This window comes from Lacerta agilis, chromosome 7 (assembly GCF_009819535.1).
Source record: "Lacerta agilis isolate rLacAgi1 chromosome 7, rLacAgi1.pri, whole genome shotgun sequence".
NCBI classification, from domain to species: Eukaryota; Metazoa; Chordata; class Lepidosauria; order Squamata; family Lacertidae; genus Lacerta; species Lacerta agilis.
In genome coordinates, this window is record NC_046318.1 from 63,861,950 (window position 1) to 63,881,709 (window position 19,760).

The 19,760-nt window shown below is 40.9% G+C and overlaps 1 protein-coding gene and 1 pseudogene across 3 annotated transcripts in view; one reads left to right on the top strand and one right to left on the bottom strand.

Moving 5' to 3' along the window:
- The window catches only part of STK3 (serine/threonine kinase 3), a 104,921-nt gene that overhangs the window by 18,277 nt on the left and 66,884 nt on the right, over positions 1–19,760 (bottom strand). Inside the window, exon 11 of one of the 3 annotated variants that reach the window (XM_033155641.1) lies at positions 15,100–15,136. The exons of 1 other annotated variant lie outside the window; for it this stretch is intronic. In XM_033155641.1, coding sequence (XP_033011532.1) covers positions 15,113–15,136 — 24 coding nt within the window. In that variant the 3' untranslated portion in view covers positions 15,100–15,112. Of the gene's footprint in view, positions 1–15,099; positions 15,137–15,482; positions 15,516–19,760 lie in introns of those variants that run through there. One more of the 3 variants, XM_033155642.1, reaches the window with a different exon arrangement.
- On the top strand, positions 6,137–6,209 carry LOC117050515 (annotated as a pseudogene).

Sequence of the window (19,760 nt, forward strand, 5' to 3'; positions counted from 1 at the left end):
AGCTGGGGCAGTTTCACCAGGTGCAGAGGCCAATGCAGCTTGTTTTTTCAACATCGTGGTATATCACCAAACCGCAATGTTTAGCTAGCGATGCACTGTGATGTTGAAAAACTGTTATTGCCCAGCCCTAGCAAGTGGAGGCCATGAAGCTGTGTGCAGCTCCAGCATTGTGACCCTCTACAAGAAAAAAGGTGACTTCCATGGCTGGAACAACTTCCATGGAATGCCAAGAGCAGAAATGCTTGGACATTGGACTCTGCCTTCATAGACCTGACAAAGGCCCTTGACCTTGTCAGCCAAAAAACAGCCTAGCTGTATTAGAAATCAATTTATCTGTATGCAAAACAAATAAGATATACACTAATAATCTTTCTCTAAGTTCTTTTGTTAGAGCAAACTCTCTCAAACTCTCTGAAGACTAAAATGCAAGTCTCAACACTTGGGGTGGCAATGTAGCTCAATGATACAGCACATGATTGACATACAGAAAGTCCAAATTTTAACTGCTGGCATCTCCACTTCAAAGGATAAACAGCAGCTGACAGGAAAGACTTTGCCCAATACCCTTCAAAGCTCCTACAAGCTGGTAATAGGCTAGATGGACAATTACCAGTAGTCATAAGGCAGCTTCCTAAGCTCCACATTATGCAGTCATCATTTTTATAATAACCTCGCTTGTTTCATGTGACATGTTGTTGCTGAGTCTTTCTTAGCTCTCTTTCATAGGCTAATTCCATAACAAACTGCATAGGACAACTACTCCATGTGGCTAACCATTTGTGTTCATGTTGCCATATTGTTGCTGTTAAGCCAAGGTGCCAGCTTGCAAAAATGATGGGGGGGGGGGAGACAACATGCTCGGGACATTGGGAGGAGCTGGAGTCAGAAGTAAGCATGGTGGCCGGCAGCTCCTCCTCCTCCTCCTTTTGGGACGCTGCTTCAACCCTCCTTCCCCTTCGCAGCTGGAGGAGGAGAAGGAGCTGGGCCCGGGAAGCATGCCACACTGTGCTTTGCTCTTTGGCTCCATGCTTTTGGGGCATGGGGAGCCCAGCCCCTACCCCAAAAATATAGGGGGGCCCAAAAGGGCTTGTACCCTAGGAGCCAGCGCCCTGCTGCTAAGGATTCCTCTAGATAGTTATGCAATAAGTATGGAGAAATATATGTATTACAGACTGAGGCATGGCAAAACTGCCATGTGGAATTAATGCAAAGCAGCCTCCATGCTGATTGTTGTTTGTGTGAAATGAGACTCACCCTATGAAATCATAAGTTTCTCCTTGTGTTTCACCTTCACTTTCCATCTCAGACTTCACAAACTTCCTTCCATGTGAGGCCTACCAAATTGACAAATGCAGCTACAGAGCTTCATTCAGCCAATCAAGATTATTAATGGCAAAGATCACCAGTTGGTTGTTATTTGACACAACTGTAGCAAAACAGGAAAATTCTCTGAATAAATGGTGCTACAGAATGATTCTGTAACAGAAAATTATTTCTTATGATCCTTAAACTTGCTTGCAACAGCATAAAATGGGAGCTAGTCAACCATTGCTGAAGAAAGCAGAATCGTGATACAGCAAGCCATGGAAATCCCAGGCAAGAATCAGCCTCTGAACTTACTTTTTCCTAATAAACAAAAACCCATTGCATTTTGTCTTCAGCAACATCGTTCTTGCTGCAGAATGATACATATAGTTGATGGCATTCAAAAACACAGGAGAGGAATAAACTGCTGACAGTTCAGCATGGTTCTCTACAATTCCCTCCAGCTGAACGAACCAACAAGTGCCTTAGGACATTATGAGGAAATCCAAAAGAAGTGATTTTTCCAGGTTGCCCCACTACTAACACTGTATAATAAATGTAAACATGAAGAGCGATATCATTTCATCTCTGCTGTTCACCTTTCCAATGACCTCTAAGAAAATACCCTGCAGCCAAATTTGGAAGGAAAAAAAGCATACGAATCATGCAGGCAGGATAATATTACATCCTTACCTACCAGCGAAACACCTTTAATACATTAATCTCTCCTGAAATAAAAATAAATATAGTAATAAGTGAAAGATGGAACTAACACATAGCCATGTTAATTAAAACAGAACTTGTGCATGCAAGCATTTTGAATTCTATTTATTTAAGCATCATTGCTGAGGCAATTATAATCTATTGGAAGGATCATTTTTAATTTCATTGCATTTATTAGTAGCTAGCGATGGGTAGAACATTTTGAAAAGAATGGTGAAATCAAAACTAAATGGGTAACATCCACCACTCTGAAGATAAGCAATTGTAATTCAAAGATAAGCAATGGTAGCTACAAAAAATAGGATTGATAATCCAAGAGGCTAAACAAGCTAGTACTATGGAAACAAAGAAAGACACGCTTTGCCAGTATCAAGCAAGAGAAGCAAACTATATCAGAGAGATACCACATCTTTGGATCCTACCCCCCACCAACAGCATTAGACATCCTCTCCAAAATTAGTGCTCTTATGTAGCTCCAAGTATGAAAAACAGTCTACAAAGAAATTTGTATATTATTCATAGGAGAAGTGACAGCTAAGAAGGTACAGAGCAGCAGACCACTCACCTATAACCACAGTTTGCAGACAATCTTTATTTAAAAAATCATGAATGAAAATAATTCATAGTTTTCTAAAAGTGCTGCCTACTATCCTGACCTAACTGTTTCTTACTTCTGAATTTTTCTTTTGGCAAAATTGGTCACAGCTATGTCTTATCTACCTATCATTTGCTGATAAATGTTTTTATGTGTTGTTTATGTGTATCATAAGTATTATAACACTGTCTGGAATGTTGGTGGGCACAACATCAGTTTTACATGAGTGTACATGAAGTACACTCTTGAGTATTTTCTTTTCTTTCCCCCTATTTAGGGAAGCTTTTAATGTTTAATAGATTTTAATGCTCTGTTGGAAGCTGCCCAGAGTGGTTGAGGAAACCCGGCCAGATGAGTGGGGTATAAAATAATAATAATAATAATAATAATAATAATAATAATAATAATAATAATAATATTTGATTCTGTTAAATCAAATAAGGAGGAAGAAGGTTTTATGGTCATATTTGCAGGGGGTGGAGTAGATGACCTTTGGGGATCCCTTCCAACTCTACCATTCTATGGTTCTGTGGTTCTATGATATTGGGAGGGTAATCCTGGTGTTTATTTTGCTTTAGGAGGCTTAGTTTGATCAGAATTGAGTATAAACTTCCAGACTTAATGCAAATTACATTACTTTTGTTAAATGAGTCACCATAGCTGCTAGAGGGCCGTGAAAATTTGTGTCCTGGGCTTTTTAGACTTGTCTACCCATGTACTAGGATGCGGGTGGCGCTGTGGTCTAAACCACAGAGCCTAGGGCTTGCCAATCAGAAGGTCGGCAGTTCAAATCCCCGCGACAGGATGAGCTCCCGTTGCTCGGTTCCTGCTCTTGCCAACCTAGCAGTTTGAAAACACATCAAAGTGCAAGTAGATAAATAGGTACCGCTCCAGCGGGAAGGTAAATGGCATTTCCGTGCACTGCTCTGGTTCGCCAGAAGCAGCCTTGTTTGTCATGCTGGCCACATGACCCAGAAGCTGTCTGCGGACAAACGACGGCTCCCTCAGCCAATAAAGTGAGATGAGCGCCGCAACCCCAGAGTTGTCCGCGACTGGACTTAATGGTCAGGGGTCCCTTTACCTTACCCATGCACTATCTGGAACCAAAGTGTTGCATTGGTTTCCAGATGTGAAATATTTTGGCATTATTTTCAGCTCTTCCACCCCACTAAAGTACCTGCTGAGAGAACTAGTCACAAAGTGGGAGCTCTCCATGGTCCTGCAGGTACTTTGGGTGCCAGGAACACTGATGGGACACAGCTGAGCTTCTGCTGTAAGCCTTGAGCTCATAGAGCAGGACAATAGCAGATCTTATTGCACAAACTTGTGCAGTTTCCTCATTTGTCAAGGTCAGACTTTCATATCTATCAGTCATAAAAAAATGTTTTGTTATTGTATCTATTCCAAACTGGAGTCCACCTGGCACTGTGCTACCAATCATCCTTGTCTCTGATCCCACTCAGATACGACTTTGTTTGAAATAAAATATTGTGAATCTCTGTTTACACATAAACCTATATCCATACATTTAAAAAGCATGTGATACCCCTTCTAGAAAAAATTCTCAGAGCGCTATATACTATTGAAGTTATTATCATTTTGTTAAAGATGAAATCTAAAAAACTGTTAGGCCAAAGCATGGTTGTGGAAGTTAGCCAATGCCAAAAATCTGACAAGTTAATCAATTCACATTACCCCAATGTATACACACCATGGCTGCTTTTATGTCAGATGACTTTTGCCACTATTTGTCCTCTTAAAGGACAAGCTACAATTGACAAATATTTATAGCTTCAAAAGGAATATGGTTTCACTAGAAGGGAGTTAACAAGTCTTGTTTCTTACTTTGTAGACTTGTTACACTTTTTCAAATTCATTTTATTATTTTCAAATGGCACACATATGTCTTGATTAAAATTTTAACAAATTGCGACACACACTGATATTATATACATTTAACGAGCCACCCAACAAGATGATGTGCCGAAAGTTTTATCTGTTACAGATTTGCTATTTGTGGCCTGAAACTAATTGAGCTTTTAGAACTGAACTGTCAATTTTTGAACTTTAACTGGGTTGTTCTGGTACTGCAGTCATTTTAGAAGCACCCTTAAAACTAAACCAGCCTTATGCACAGCATTACTGCATTCAGGGTACCCCACAAGAAATGACTCAGGACTAGGGATGGGCACGCAGCCTGGTGCTCAATGTGAACATCAACTAGGCTCTTCAAGCATTTGTGCTGAACTGTCAAAAATCCTCCAGAGGAGTGAGAATTCCAAAGGAAAATGGAAGGATCTATTTAATACAGCTACTCCTTCCCTCTTCCTCAGAAGGAAAAAGCTTTGATTTGGAGAAGGGTGTGTGTGTAGCAGCTGGTGGACAGTTTCACTAAACAAGAGTCCCAGTGGGCATCTCCTTAAGAAAGGTGATGCTTATAATGTCTTTTGCACTACAAAAAAACCCCTATAATTTCCAGTAGGAAGTGACAATGTGACTTCCCACCACAGGTCATAGAGGGGTGTATAGCTCAAGCTCATGATCTCTGGAGACAAAATGTCACTGTGAGCAGCACTTTCCTGAAGAAGACACCCACTGAGACTCTCATATGTTTGGCAAAGCCTCCACCACCTGCCACCTCATTCCTCTTCCCCAAATGAGTTTCTTCATATCTGTGAGATGGAGTAACAGCTGACATCGTGTTAGGGCTATGGGGAGAATCAAGACTATGCCCTCAATTCTGCTTGCCACAATTTAAGCATGGTATCTTGTACAGTTATGTGAACAAGCATGTACATACGTCTTTTAAATAAAGATTTAAAAGTCCTCACACTTGTATTTTGCTTTACACTGAACAGCTCAGGATAGCATGTCTAGGGCAGTCCCATTTTATGCTCAGAGAGGGGGGGAAAACCCTAGGTGAGGTGGATTGCTAGCAACTAACTCAAGATCAACAGCAGCTGAGTGGTATTCCCAGTCCAGCATTTTAACCTCAATTTTGCATATGCATTATAGGCATGCCACTAGGATAACAGTAACAGTTAAAAACATTTTGAGCTATTTAAAACTATGTACATTTTTAGAAGCCAATGCAGAACTTGGTTGAAATAGTATGCTTTACCATATTTAAACCTGCAAACCTTACATGTAGAGCTCTACATGTACAGCCTGAAGCGATTACAGTGAAATGCTAAGTACTCTTAAGTTATCCAGACACCTTTCTAGGAAACAATGCCCTAAAAGAGAGCTGGAGAAAGGCTGTAACAAATTCCAGAGTGCATAGCTGTCAACTTCCCCCCTTTTTAAGGGAAATTCCCTTATTCCGAATAGGATTCCTCCCAAGAAAAGGGAAAAGTTGACAGCTATGAAAGAGTGGCTACTGTCAATGGCAAAACTCTGGTTGAAAAAACAGATATAAATTTAACATTCAAGCAGTCACACGAGAAGAACAAGAGCTTAAGTTAAAGTTCATAACTATTCAGATTGTGAATGAATGAACTTTATTACGGTCACATTGCTTCTAGGCCTTTTGGCTAAGATCAAGTGTAGTATCTATTCAGATTGTATGCATGCCAAGTTACCTTCCCAGGCCAATGGGATTCATATCTGGAGAATGAACTGAAGAAGGAAACACTAAAGTAATAAATCTGAGAAGTTATTAATATAGCAACATATAACAGAGGCCATGTTCTCAAGTAATGTGCTAGAACTAAATTATTTGTAGTGAACTTACTACACTGTCATTTCCATGTCAAAGTTATACTCAATTATATCAATTTAAACATTGCTTTAACTTAGTTCATTCATCTAACTTGAATGAACTAAAATTTCAAAGATTATTAACTGAAGGCAGAGGATGGGAATTGCAGCATCTTATCTGAAAGAATGTTTTAATGCAATATAAATGCATGTTTTAGTAAACTGCTATTATGATTATTACCCATTTAGTTATATGGCTGGAAACTACATGGTCTCCAGCTTATATTCAGGAAGAGATACAAGAACATCATTTTTACAGGTATGCTTATAAAAATCTGTGAGTAGTTTAATTTGGAAGTCCTGGACAGCAACTCCAAGCAATCCTTGACCATGTAAAATGTATTATAAATAGTTCCATGTGCAACATTCATTTGGAAGCTCACTGGAGACGAATAATGACCTTGTATTTTGTTCTCATTTACTCTGAATTAGCCAAACCTCCTGTTTCCAATACACCTGGCATGGTTTAATTACAGCAAACAAAACATCATTTAAACAAAAGGTGACCTTGAACATAATCTATCAAAACACTAGTTAGCTTTAAAAGTTCGCAGTTTTTAACAAACTGCCAAGACATGCAAGAGCAATTTTCTGTATAAGTTCATACATCTTTTAAAGCAACAGATTTACCACACTTAAGAAACATCTGTATATGCTTTTTAAAACTGCAAGGGTTTCTTCTTTATTAATTCAAACCCTTAGATTTCAATAGCCATATAAAATACAGCTTATGTGTAATATTAAGGTCATACTAAATATGGTTCAAAATGTTGTAGAGTGATGGTTTGTTAACCTTGGTAACCCCTTAAATAGCTTTAGAGTTTTGTTTTGTTTTTTTAAAAAATGGCAGTCGTGCCCCTTACCCACATACTGGAATCCCTGTTCTCCAATGAGACACTAAAACTTAAAGGAGGTAACCAACATTATTTCGGGAATATATCTACTTTGGCTCAATGCATAAGCAACAAACAGTGATGTTAACAATGTATCAGCCCTTAACAAAAGTAAACAAAACAGATCCCTGCTGAAAGTTTGTATATGGAACCTAGACAAGGAAAACACAACAGAGGGGAATGGGGGTCAGAGAAGCAAAGGGAAATTTGCACAGGGTTATGACAATGCAGTTGTACCATCTGAAGATAAGTTTACAGTGAACAAAGATCAGTACTTCTGTAATAGCTACCTCACTTCAGTACTGCGTACATGTTCTAAATTACATCAATAATCTCATGGCAATCCATGGTGAGCTATTTATTTGCATGGCGGGCTATTTGCATCTGCACAATGGGAAACTACTCATGCATGTCTACACCTTAATTCTGCATGTTCTGACAGATGCATATAGGATTTGTCCATATATGGCCAGTTTAAATAAATGGGAAGTGCAGCAGCCAATCTGAATGTACATACTAAGGCAATTTAAGGGCATTTTTAAATACCGGTAACTGGTCATGCTCCTGGAGTGTGTGATGGCTGTAGGCAGATCTTTGCCCATATTATGTACTGTATGTCTGAACTTTGCAGATAAAATGGGTCACATTCACTTCCAATGTAAATGGCTCATTAACTGTAAATCCTAGGCAGGAGATGGCCGTGGCCTCCAGCAGTCTGATTTGCTTGGCTGAGCTTTTGTCGTTGCTTAAGGGTGAAGACTGTGTCAACCACAGCAAACTATGGCAAGCATTTGACTGTGTCAACCACAGCAACCACAGCAAACTATGGCAAGTTCTTAAAGAAATGGGAGTGCCGGATCACCTCATTTGCCTCCTGAGAAATCTCTATGTGGGACAAGAAGCTACAGTTAGAACTGGATATGGAACAACTGATTGGTTCAAAATTGGGAAAGGAGTACGACAAGGCTGTATATTGTCTCCCTGCTTATTTAACTTATATGCAGAATACATCATGCGAAAGGCTGGACTGGATGAATCCCCAACCGGAATTAAGATTGCCGGAAAAAATATCAACAACCTCAGATATGCTGATGATACTACCTTGATGGCAGAAAGTGAGGAAGAATTGAAGAACCTTTTAATGAGGGTGAAAGAAGAGAGCGCAAAATATGGTCTGAAGCTCAACATCAAAAAAACTAAGATCATGGCCACTGGTCCCATCACCTCCTGGCAAATAGAAGGGGAAGAAATGGAGGCAGTGAGAGATTTCACTTTCTTGGGTTCCATGATCACTGCAGATGGTGACAGCAGTCACGAAATTAGAAGACGCCTGCTTCTTGGGAGAAAAGCAATGACAAACCTAGACAGCATCTTAAAAAGCAAAGACATCACCTTGCCGACAAAAGTCCGTATAGTTAAAGCTATGGTTTTCCCAGTAGTAATGTACGGAAGTGAGAGCTGGACCATAAAGAAGGCTGATCGCCGTAGAATTGATGCTTTTGAATTATGGTGCTGGAGGAGACTCTTGAGAGTCCCGTGGACTGCAAGAAGATCAAACCTATCCATTCTCAAAGAAATCAGCCCTGAGTACTCACTAGAAGGACAGATCCTGAAGTTGAGGCTCCAGTACTTTGGCCACCTCATGAGAAGAGAAGAATCCCTAGAAAAGACCCTGATGTTGGGAAAGATGGAGGGCACAAGGAGAAGGGGACGACAGAGGATGAGATGGTTGGACAGTGTTCTTGAAGCTACTAACATGAGTTTGGCCAAACTGCGAGAGGCAGTGAAGGATAGGCGTGCCTGGCGTGCTCTGGTCCATGGGGTCACGAAGAGTCGGACACGACTGAACGACTGAACAACAACAAAGGGTGAAGACAAGGCCCTTAGGATTTGATCAACTACCTGTGCACTTGATCCTTACCTTTTGTGGCTGGTTCATGCTAGGCTAGGAAGGTTGCCTGAGATGGTACACAGGTAAATACCTCTCCAAGATCAAAGGAATGGCAATACCGCTACTGAAAAAGCCATTATTAAAATATGAGCCAAAATAAATATCAGTAAATTTCCAACCTACTTTTTAAAAGCAAGGTAATGAAGTTTTCACAGTCAATCCTTCCCCTCTCCTCCCTCCACATCATAATTGTTCACAGCACTTTAACTATGTGGTCTTTATTACTGCTACATGGAAATCATTGGTGCTGGCATAGACTAGTTGGTTTATTCTGCACATATATTTGTCTCCAAGTTTGGCTCAAAGTATTACTTGGAGCTGCAAAGACTAAAATTCAAGCTAAATTATGAGAGACAGTTTCAAGGCAGCTCTTAGATTCTGCTATTCCAGGCACCACCAGCAGCTGCCAATCTCAAACAGTTCCCAGGAGCAGTTGGAGGGGGGGGGGCTTTCTGTCCACTGAAGTCCTGGGACGATTGCTGTTTACATGCTATTGGGCTCTCATGATTACAGTTAATTAGTACAGCAGATTTGAAGCATTAAAGCTTCTAAACAACCAAGGGTATGTTTCCATGGGAAATCTACCCATATGCCATGTGACTTGCAGGGATCAGGTAGACCAGTGTTTTTCAACCACTGTTCCGCGGCACACTAGTGTGCCGCGAGATGTTGCCTGGTGTGCCGTGGGGAAAATTGAAAAATTCAAGAGAATTACTTTATATATAGTCAATATAGGCACAGAGTTAAATTTTTTAACATTTTCTAATGGTGGTGTGCCTCGTGATTTTTTTCATGAAACAAGTGTGCCTTTGCTCAAAAAAGGTTGAAAAACACTGAGGTAGACATCTAATTCTCACACATGACATGGGGCCCATTGCCTAGCCGTGGTAGAGCCAATATGGATAGAAGCATCATGGGACTTTGTCAGGCACAGCAACCTCCTCCTCTACCTGGAGTGCTTGAACATGCTTGAAACATACTCTACACATGCTAAGCATCAATACACCACCTTTGCTTCTTCCTTTCTAATAAATGGGACTTCTACCGCATTTCCTGTGGAGTACTGGAGTGTAACCTGGGAACCCACAATTCTTCTATGTAGATGATCTTTAGAAATGCAACAAAGCCACATGCCCCACAGCAGAAAGCTGTGAAGGGGGTTCAAACAGATTGCAGCAATATGGCAGAAGGGCTAAGAGCTGTTATTCAGTTCCTCGCTCTCCCCACCCTACACCCCCCCCCAAAAAAGCAGGCTTCAACTTGAATAGTTTCCAACTTCTAACAGTTAAATGTTATCCAAATAATTCTGAGCTGGAATCATTAGGAAATATGATAGAGCAAGATTTGGACTGGGCATTACTCAGAGAGGACATTACTATCTCACTACAGAAAAACTAATTGCCCCACTGCAGGTGCTCACTACTTTCTATCTAACTACTCTAATTTGTCACCAGTAATCACCGGTTGGAGAAGGAAAGTAAGCCATATCCACTCCAAGTGAGTGGCCAAACAAATCATAGTTTTAAAGCAAAGCTGCTGGGTTCAGACATAATGCCAACCCATAGTTCATAAGCCTAACCAATGTACACAAATTCATGAGTTTAAGAAGAAGGAGAGAGAGAAATTTAACAGGCTCACAAAAGGATATTCACATATGGATTCTTCTCTCTCTGGAAATGCTAACACATTTTATAAAATGCAACTCACTGCTTACCTAATAAATAAAAATGTGACAGAAATGGTAGGTCACTGATATTTTAATTAATGTTGTGAATACCATTTGATTAGCTTCCTCTTCAAACAGTAATCAGCCTGGCAGGTTTGACAAGTGATTATACAACACTAATAGAAGACAATTACCTGTCACAGAACAGAGTACCAGGGTGCTGTCGAGAAGTACCTGCAAGCTTTCAGGTACCTTTAAGATTAAGGAACTTATGGTCCTTAAACATACTAGCAGAAAAAGTAGCTCAGTGCTATCGAAACTTTCTTTCCATTGAAGAATTTAGAATCCTTGGGGAAGTCATTTAATTAGAAATACTGAAAACAGTTTTCAGCTGATGGCTTATTAGCAAGCTACCTGAGCCTGGATTAGAAAGCAAAGATCTTTCTAGTGGAACTTGTTAAAATAGTTTTCTTACTCTCAAGCATGAAAGTAAGGGAGCCAATTTAAAATTTTATTTATTATAGAATTTATATCTATACAGCATGTCCTTATACCTTATTGTCACTAAGCCAAAGTACATGTAATTGAAATAATTGTATATTCTTCTCCAGCCTACCCATTCCTCCATTTCCCCCTTTTTCTGTTTTGTTTCCTTATAGCTATTTTAATCTGTAAACCCCTTGGGACACAGGCCTGTCATAACTGTTATTTGTAAAGCACCAGGCACATGGGTGGCCCTGAATAAATAAATAAATGCAATTTTCAACCATTCTCCAACTTAAGAGAAAAAGTCAGCTAAATTTGACAAGTAATTTAAACAAAGACAAGGTCTAAGAAAGGATCCACATTGCTGTCTATTCAGGTTCAATGCTACAATTTCTTTTTGTTCAGTACAACAGATGGATAATGTAATTAGTTCTCTCAATCAGTGCAGATTATCACAGCAACTCATTGCAGTGGTTAGTAATTTTTGCCCAATCAGCACGTGCAGCAATCACACCAAAATTCACTGTTTCATGAAGTGCCTTGTATTAGGGCTTGCTTGCACCCCCATTTTCAAATCAGCTGCTATTTGCAATTCAGGACAAGTAGATTGATCTTCAAGGTTCTTACTATGCTGGACCCTTTTCTTTAAATTCTTAATATAGTGTGAGAAGCTTTACTCCAGCGGCAGATAACCTCTGCTCTGAAGGCCTAATTAGGCTCTGATCGCAAAGGCCATTTTCCCCAAACCACACCTACTTTTCCTTCACCAGGTGTCACATGGGAAATCGAATGTGGACCAGGTAAGCTCTTGACTCTGAAGGATAGATCAGGAGCTTAAATCAAGCTCCCAATTTTTCATTTGAAAGTGACAATCTCAGACAGCTAACAATGAGCCCCACTGGGATTGGCTGCAGAAGGAAATTCCCTGCCCAGTTCACTCTGGGCCAATTATTCATCTGGTGCTGAGAGTGTGCCTTCAAAGGGGCCCCTTCAAAGTTGTCACCTGACTGTTGTCCCTGGGGTGTTGGAGGAAAGGATCCTGCCCACCCACCCACTGAATCCCATTCCCCTCCCTGCTTCACTCATTGGGCTTCTGTACAGGAAGAGTGAAAACCAATATAGCTCAGCCCAAAACAAACAACTGAGCTTGCCTGCAACCTGGCTCCAAACTGCCATGCCACATAGATTTCTTGACATGGCTGGGAAGCAGATATACAACCAGTGTCCAAAAATAGATAAAACGGAAACAAAGCATTCATACACACACACACACACACACACACACACGAATTTTACTATGGCAAGCAAATAGGCTGACAGAGCTACGAATAATGTGTTTCAGATATTCTGCTAAACAAGAATTAAACTGAATCAGGTACAAAATATTGGTAAAGGGAGCTAGAAAGAAAGCAGCCTAGCAGTGGGCACCACTTCAAAATCAACTCCCTTCTTATCTCTGCTAACCAAGAAGATGAGTCCAGAAACTTCATTCTCTTTGCTCTGCTGGAAATGGAAGATAGAAAACCCTGTTAAATTCTGCTAAATTTTAAAACGGCAAGCTCACTCTTCATCTCTGTACTCAACAAGAGCACAGATAGAAAAAATTGTCCTTCCTCCCCCTGGATCAGCACCCCAGGTGCTGTTTGTTTCCAGAAGCTTTAATGCTCAATCAGTACCAGACATATGCTAATCACCAGTCAAAGGCACAGCAGGCCATACATATCTCTACTCAAAGGCATAGGTATACATGGGCACAAGCAAAGAAGTTGATCCAACAACACATCCCTTGCTTTCCTGTTATAGGGGCAGGCACAACTTAGCACAGCAATTTAGCACTGCCCCTTGAAAGCTGTTCTGTTCATGTCTGCACTAGTGTCTCTGGGAACTGGAGAGGTGGAGGGGTCAAGCACAGCACCCCCCTCTGGAGAGACAGGGCCAGACCCTGTATCTGACTCCAAAGGTAGGGTGATCGGGGCAATAGGCACAGTAAGAGCTTCAGAACAAGACTCTTGAAAACCGTGGAGCTTGCAGCTCTCCACTCTGACAGGGCATGACAGCAAGTTGAGGGAAATCCCCCACACACACACACACACACTTGGGGCCTCCCTAGGATCCTCAGCATTGAGCTCCTCTGGGTCAGAACACAACCCCCAAGCCCACTGGAGCCTTCCCCAGGGTCCATAGCAAACCACCCCTTTGCGATATCCTGACTTGACCAACCTGTGATGTCTTGTGTTCTGTTTGGTGAAAAGACTTTCACAAATTGCTCCTGGACTACCACTCAGTGGTATAAGATTCTACAAAAATAAACCCCAAAGCATCCAAAATACTGAGCGTTCCTTTTAAAAAAAAGTTTGTGTGCTCTTTTCTTAAAAAAAAACCCAAAACTTTATAAGGGTTATAAGCACGATGAGATATGTATATATAAAGTACAGTGACTGTGATGAAGTCTGCAAAACAAACATTTTCACTAGCTCTCCAGTTTTTAGATTCTGAGCTATTCTTTGAAACGCCTCAAGCAAAAAAGTAGCTCTCGGTGTATTTGGCCCCTTGCATGGATTTGAGATAAAACAGTTCCAAAAATTCCTAGCAATGGCAAAAATACATGCACATTGAAGTTTTACCCTTACAACACCCCCAACTTTTGAAAAGAATACATTTTAAGTGCCTGGTCCTAAGTATTGTCACCATCAAATGATTTTTGGTAGTGGTATCTACTTCCCGGAATGGTTGCCTGGTACCATCTTTGTGGTCTTCCAAGCCTTTTAAATAACATTCATCTCATTGTCTAGCCTCATTCTAAAATATGTGTTGTTGTTGTTGTTGTTCTTTTATTAAAGTTTATTTTTTATGTTGTATTTTTATTGTTGTATCTGTTTTGTGAGCCACCTATAAAACGTATTTAAATATAATACATAAATATTTGAGCCTAATATAATATATTTACAAAAGCAAAAAAGCCATAAAAATAGAAACAACACAGTTAAAAGCTAAAAAAAAATGAATCATGGTTTCAAAGTTTTTAGAAAGTCATATGCTCATTAAAGCCTACATTATTAATATATCCATACAGTCAGAAGAAACTGGAATCTATTCTGAAAATGCATATAAATGTTTTGGCAGTGTCATGGTGGAATTGGACATCATAGATAATAAATGTTGACTACCGGGGCAGCCAGTATTTTCTGGAATGCTGTAGATATAGCTATATAGATGCTGTGCAGCTATATAGAGCCAGTGTGGTGTAGTGGTTAAGAGTGGTAGACTCATAATCTGGTGAACCAGGTTCGCGTCTCCACTCCTCCACATGCAGCTGCTGGGTGACCTTGGGCTAGTCACACTTCTCTGAAGTCTCTCAGCCCCACTCACCTCACAGAGTGTTTGTTGTGGGGGAGGAAGGGAAAGGAGAATGTTAGCCGCTTTGAGACTCCTTCGGGTAGTGATAAAGTGGGATATCAAATCCAAACTCTTCTTCTTCTTCTTCTTCCTCTTGATACACGTGATTAGGACAGTAAAGCGAAAATTCAAAATAAATCTCTACTTGCAGTGCCAATTAATGTGGCAACTCCCCTATGACTCTGCAAAGCCTGTGAAAACTTAAACTAGCATTCTGTTCTCTTCCGGCTGCTGTTCCCATGACAACAGCTCTCTAAATCACAGAAAACAGGTCAGGTTTTTAAAACTACCCACAGTTTCCCCCACTAGTTTTACACTAACCAACCTGTTTAAGATCATCAGAGGACTTGTTGCCATAGCAGCTGCGGGAGACAGTGGAAAAAAGAAGACCATTATGTTTTCAGAGGGACAACAGAGAGAGGCAGCTGCCTATATATTTGCCACTTCTTCCCTCATCATCTCTTCCCCCGCCCTATTTTTAAATCTCATCTGTAAACCTCCACATTACTTTTCAATTTTAAATCCAGTATCCAAAGCATTCCGAGGAAAGGTGTAGACTCCCATGCCCTAAATTTAGCCTGGAGAAGAGGATCCCAGTGCTATTAAAACAAATTTACAAGCCATGGTCCCTCACGAATCATTTTTGTGCACATATACTGAAGAATGCTAAATATAAGTTACTTTCCATACTATTTGCACTAGAGCTGGTCTACTTTCTCACTGTCAGTTGGTTTTGGAACCCTAAAATGGGAGGAGGAGGTGAGCAAAATGTGAATTCTTCCATTTCATTTCGGGAGCAGGGGGTGGGAAGGGAAGCTTCTTGATTTACTTCATTTAAAATCTGCAGATTGTGCAGCACAGCAGCAGATAAGCTCTGGGTCCACCACAGTCACAGTCTTTCCTTCTCAGAGTGTCACCTAATGATATATAAATTATTTTAAAGATGAAATAAATAAATAAAGTGTTATTCCTTTAGCATCTTTCCTGAGGAAGACAAGATGGCAAGCAGTTCTAACTGCTACTGCCATAGTACCAAAGTTGCCAGTATAGTGACACCTTTTATTTAAAGACAGAGAGAAATATAAGCATCCTCCCCACGCCTTGAAACTATTTTAAGCTCAATTTATGGTCTCCAAAGTGCCCACCACCAGTTAACTACCTGTAAGTAAGCGTGGCAAAGGGGGACAACCATTTTGATCCATCCGAAATACTTCAACACAGAGAATGGGATTCGCCTCTCACCTGCATAACTTAAAAAAGATCTGGAGCCTTAATCTTTTACATTTGGTTCCAGAGTATGGTCTGAAGGTACATGAGGCTACCACCTTGATGAAGCTAAGCAGGTCATGGTCTGGATAGTTCTACTTTGGGTTCCATGACAGAATAAAGGCGAGATATTAATGTAATACAATACAAATAAATACATCAAGTGGAGACTACTAGCTTCTGGGAGCCAAGAGGGGGGAAGCAAATTCAGGCAAATACTGAGGGCCTTCTCAGTAGTGGCACCTTCCCTGTGGAACGGCCTCCCATCAGATGTCAAGGAAATAAACAACTACCTGACTTTTAGAAAACATCTGAAGACAGCCCTGTTTGGGGAAGCTTTTAATGTTTGATGTTTTATTGTGTTTTTAATATTCTATTGGGAGCTGCACAGAGTGGTTGGGGAAACTGCCAGATGGGCGGGGTATAAATAATAATAAGTTGTTGTTGTTTTGTTGTTGTTGTTGTTGTTTGCAAAGCTACATTAAAGAATGGTTAGAGAATAATGTTGCTTCCAAGCTCCCAATGCATTCTTATGGGAGATGTGTATGTATTAACAACCACTAAACTGGTACTATCCTGGTATGGTAATTCATATTATTATAAACCTTTTAAACTAGGATGGTATTGTTTTTGTTTGTTACTATGTAGTAATAATTTCGTGTTTTTATATTGCAAACCACCCTGTGATCCTCGGATGAAGGGTGGTAAATGAATGATTGAATGAATGAATGGTTGGGCTACAGATTTTATGCTATGTGGATTCATAATACGTTTTAAAATGTGAAAATATATATATAAACTTCAAGACAAAAAAGTAACACATGCACAGCAACAATTTATAAAAGCAAAACTAATTCAGCTAGAACACACCCAATGATGTACATAATTAAACTTAAAAAGCACAAGTTCATTTAAGATGTAAATTATCTCAGAACTAGGCTCATGATAGTCAAATTGCCTGAAGCCCAAAACCCAAATCACACTGATGCATAGGGGGTGGGGTGGGGGCTATGAAATGTCTAGTCTGGTCTAGTTACAAACATTTCAAAGCTGTCCCTGAACTCAGAAGGCTACTGAGCTATGTGCATGAGATGTATTAATATGAACAATTAGTTACCAAGGCAACAAAGACAAATATAACTGCTGCTTCATCACACTATTCTCACCATTTTATTTTATTCATTAGAGTCCTCAAACTATTCATGAATTATGAACCTGTTATGCAACTAAACAGATGTTAACAGAGCTGGCCAGGAACCTTCACAACCTACCGATTCTCCTAAGAGTCAATTCACTACAAAAACCATCCTAGCTTGTCTTATGTGCCCAAGGCTTTGTTTTCATTTAATCTTGATGTTCTACGAAAGATAGCATTTCTGAACTTTGTGTTGAATCTTAAAAGAAGCAGGAAAGGACTATGAAATTTGTTGCAGGAAAACCTGCCTTATCTCATAAGTGAGCAAGGAAACACATGAGAGATAGTGAAAAAGGAATCCAAAGTTTATTTCTGCTTAGAAGTTTGGTCCAGTGGGATCACGCCTCAAAGACTGGACCCCGAACACACCTACAAGCAATCTTTTATAAACATCCCATTCCCTAACGCCCATTCAGAACCCGTGAGTCCTGTCTTTCCCTTATATGATAAGCAAGCTTAGGCTATGCTGTCGGCCTGTGATTGGTTCCCTTTTGCCGCATAGCAAAGCGTGCGCACTGAGTCGTGGCCTCTATGTCTACATATCAAATGCCTAGCTTTCCTGTACTGTCTCATTCCCCCCCCCCCTTTTCAAGCTATAGTGCAAACAAATTGTCACCTATAGCTTGATCCTCAGTAGGCAAGCTTTTATACATCAAAAGCAATTTTCTAGACGTTGTAGCTCCTACAGTAGATTCTATCATGCGCCTAAGGTCCTGCAGAAACAAAGGTATAATACATGGCAGAATCAAGAAGAACAAAAACATAACCAATAATCCTCCTATCAAGGTTTCTGGCCTCTCATCTGGGGAAGCCATGAAGACAACCAATCCAGATTCCAGCCCTCCCAAGTCTGTACTGGGACATGGGCTACTGCTTCCATATGATCAGCTGGAGAACAAACAGCCTCACCATTATCAGATATGTTGAAACAACAAACATCTTTTGTTAAATTAAGTGTGTTACACATCCCGCCCTGTTTGACCAGGACATAATTCAGGCCCATTTTGAGTTGCAGAATGGCAGTTCTACTTTCATCTAATTGTGGAGCCACGACCCGCAGAGTCTGAGTGGTTGTGTTGGTGACAATTTCCACTACAGCCTGCAGCCTAATGATGCGGTTCATATTATAAATAGGCCCCTGGAGCCCCGCTACCAATTCATGAGGGTTCCATATAGCCAGGCAATAATGTTGTATTATCCTTTCTGGAGGCCAACCATTAGTCCCATACCAACTTTGAGCCGAGCCTCCAGCTACCGTCTCTATGGCCCCTGCCGCATTCTGGATAGTTCTCCTCCTTCAGTGGGTCAGATAAGGGAGAACCCACATGAGGGGAAGAAGGGTGGCTAGATAACAAGCCCCGTGCCAACTGGGGAGAATTTCCTTATATGTTCACTGTCTGCACACCCACCACAGAAAGGAGGCATTCCCTCGAAAGGTAACTCTGGCTTCAAATATGACCTTGTGAGTAATGCTACCTCTTGGGCAAGTCTTATTGATATCTCCACTATGATTCCAACAGATTTTCCAAACGTGGCTCAATAATTTTGAACATCTACAATAATCAAATGTCTTTTGAGTCTGGTTCCCACATGTCCAGTTGTTAACATCATGGCGCCACCAATTGCGGGTGCATGACAAAACTCCCACCCCAGTGCTGTTTTGAGTCTTCTTCTGGCGCACACACAGCCCACCTTTTAAAGGCGCCACTCTAATTCTTTGCCTTAAGTTATACATTGGGGGCCATTATTTGAGGTTCCCTTTGGTGAATCCCACATCCAATACTAATCCAGTGGCATTTAAAGGATATAGTAGGAGAGTCATACCTCCCGACAAATCACAGAGTTCTAGGGAGCAAACTAGACACTTTCCCCCATTCGTTGCTACCTCTTCTGCCATTGCTGCCCATTTATTATCTTTTGCCAACTTTCCCCACTGCTCATTTTCTCCACCTCCTTCCACCTTATAGAGAAGAATAAAACTACAATACAGAGTAAAATTAAAATGAGGAGACAAGCATCTTGCTTCCAATCTTCCCCTGTGCGTTGACAGCCAGCATCCAGAGTGGCTATTGCAGAGGGTCGTCGCTCTCACGGTGCCCGTGACCCAGTCAGCTCCCGGTGTGACTAGGTACAAGGGATTTCCTTGTCAAGGTTACCTTTAAATCAGTTTCTGGGTGTTGGGCACATGACCATATGCCTTCAGCTCTCTTGATACATGTGTGGTGGATCCAGGGCACAATCCTCCCTACCCTTACTGCTGTTGGTGAGGTCAATAATACAATGCATGGGCCACACCAGCGTGGTTCGAGTGGGTTTTCTCTCCACTCTTTGACCCACACTTTGTCACCGGGCTGGAATGGGTGCATAGGGTCTCTTAGGCTAACGGGGGTGCGCTCAATGGTCCACCTGTGGAGAGAATATATGACACGGGGGAGAGACTACACTTGCTTCTTTAGCACATGTTCACCCCATTCCATTAATCCATGGTATAAGGGCTGAATAACAGGTGGCAGTCTGCCATTACA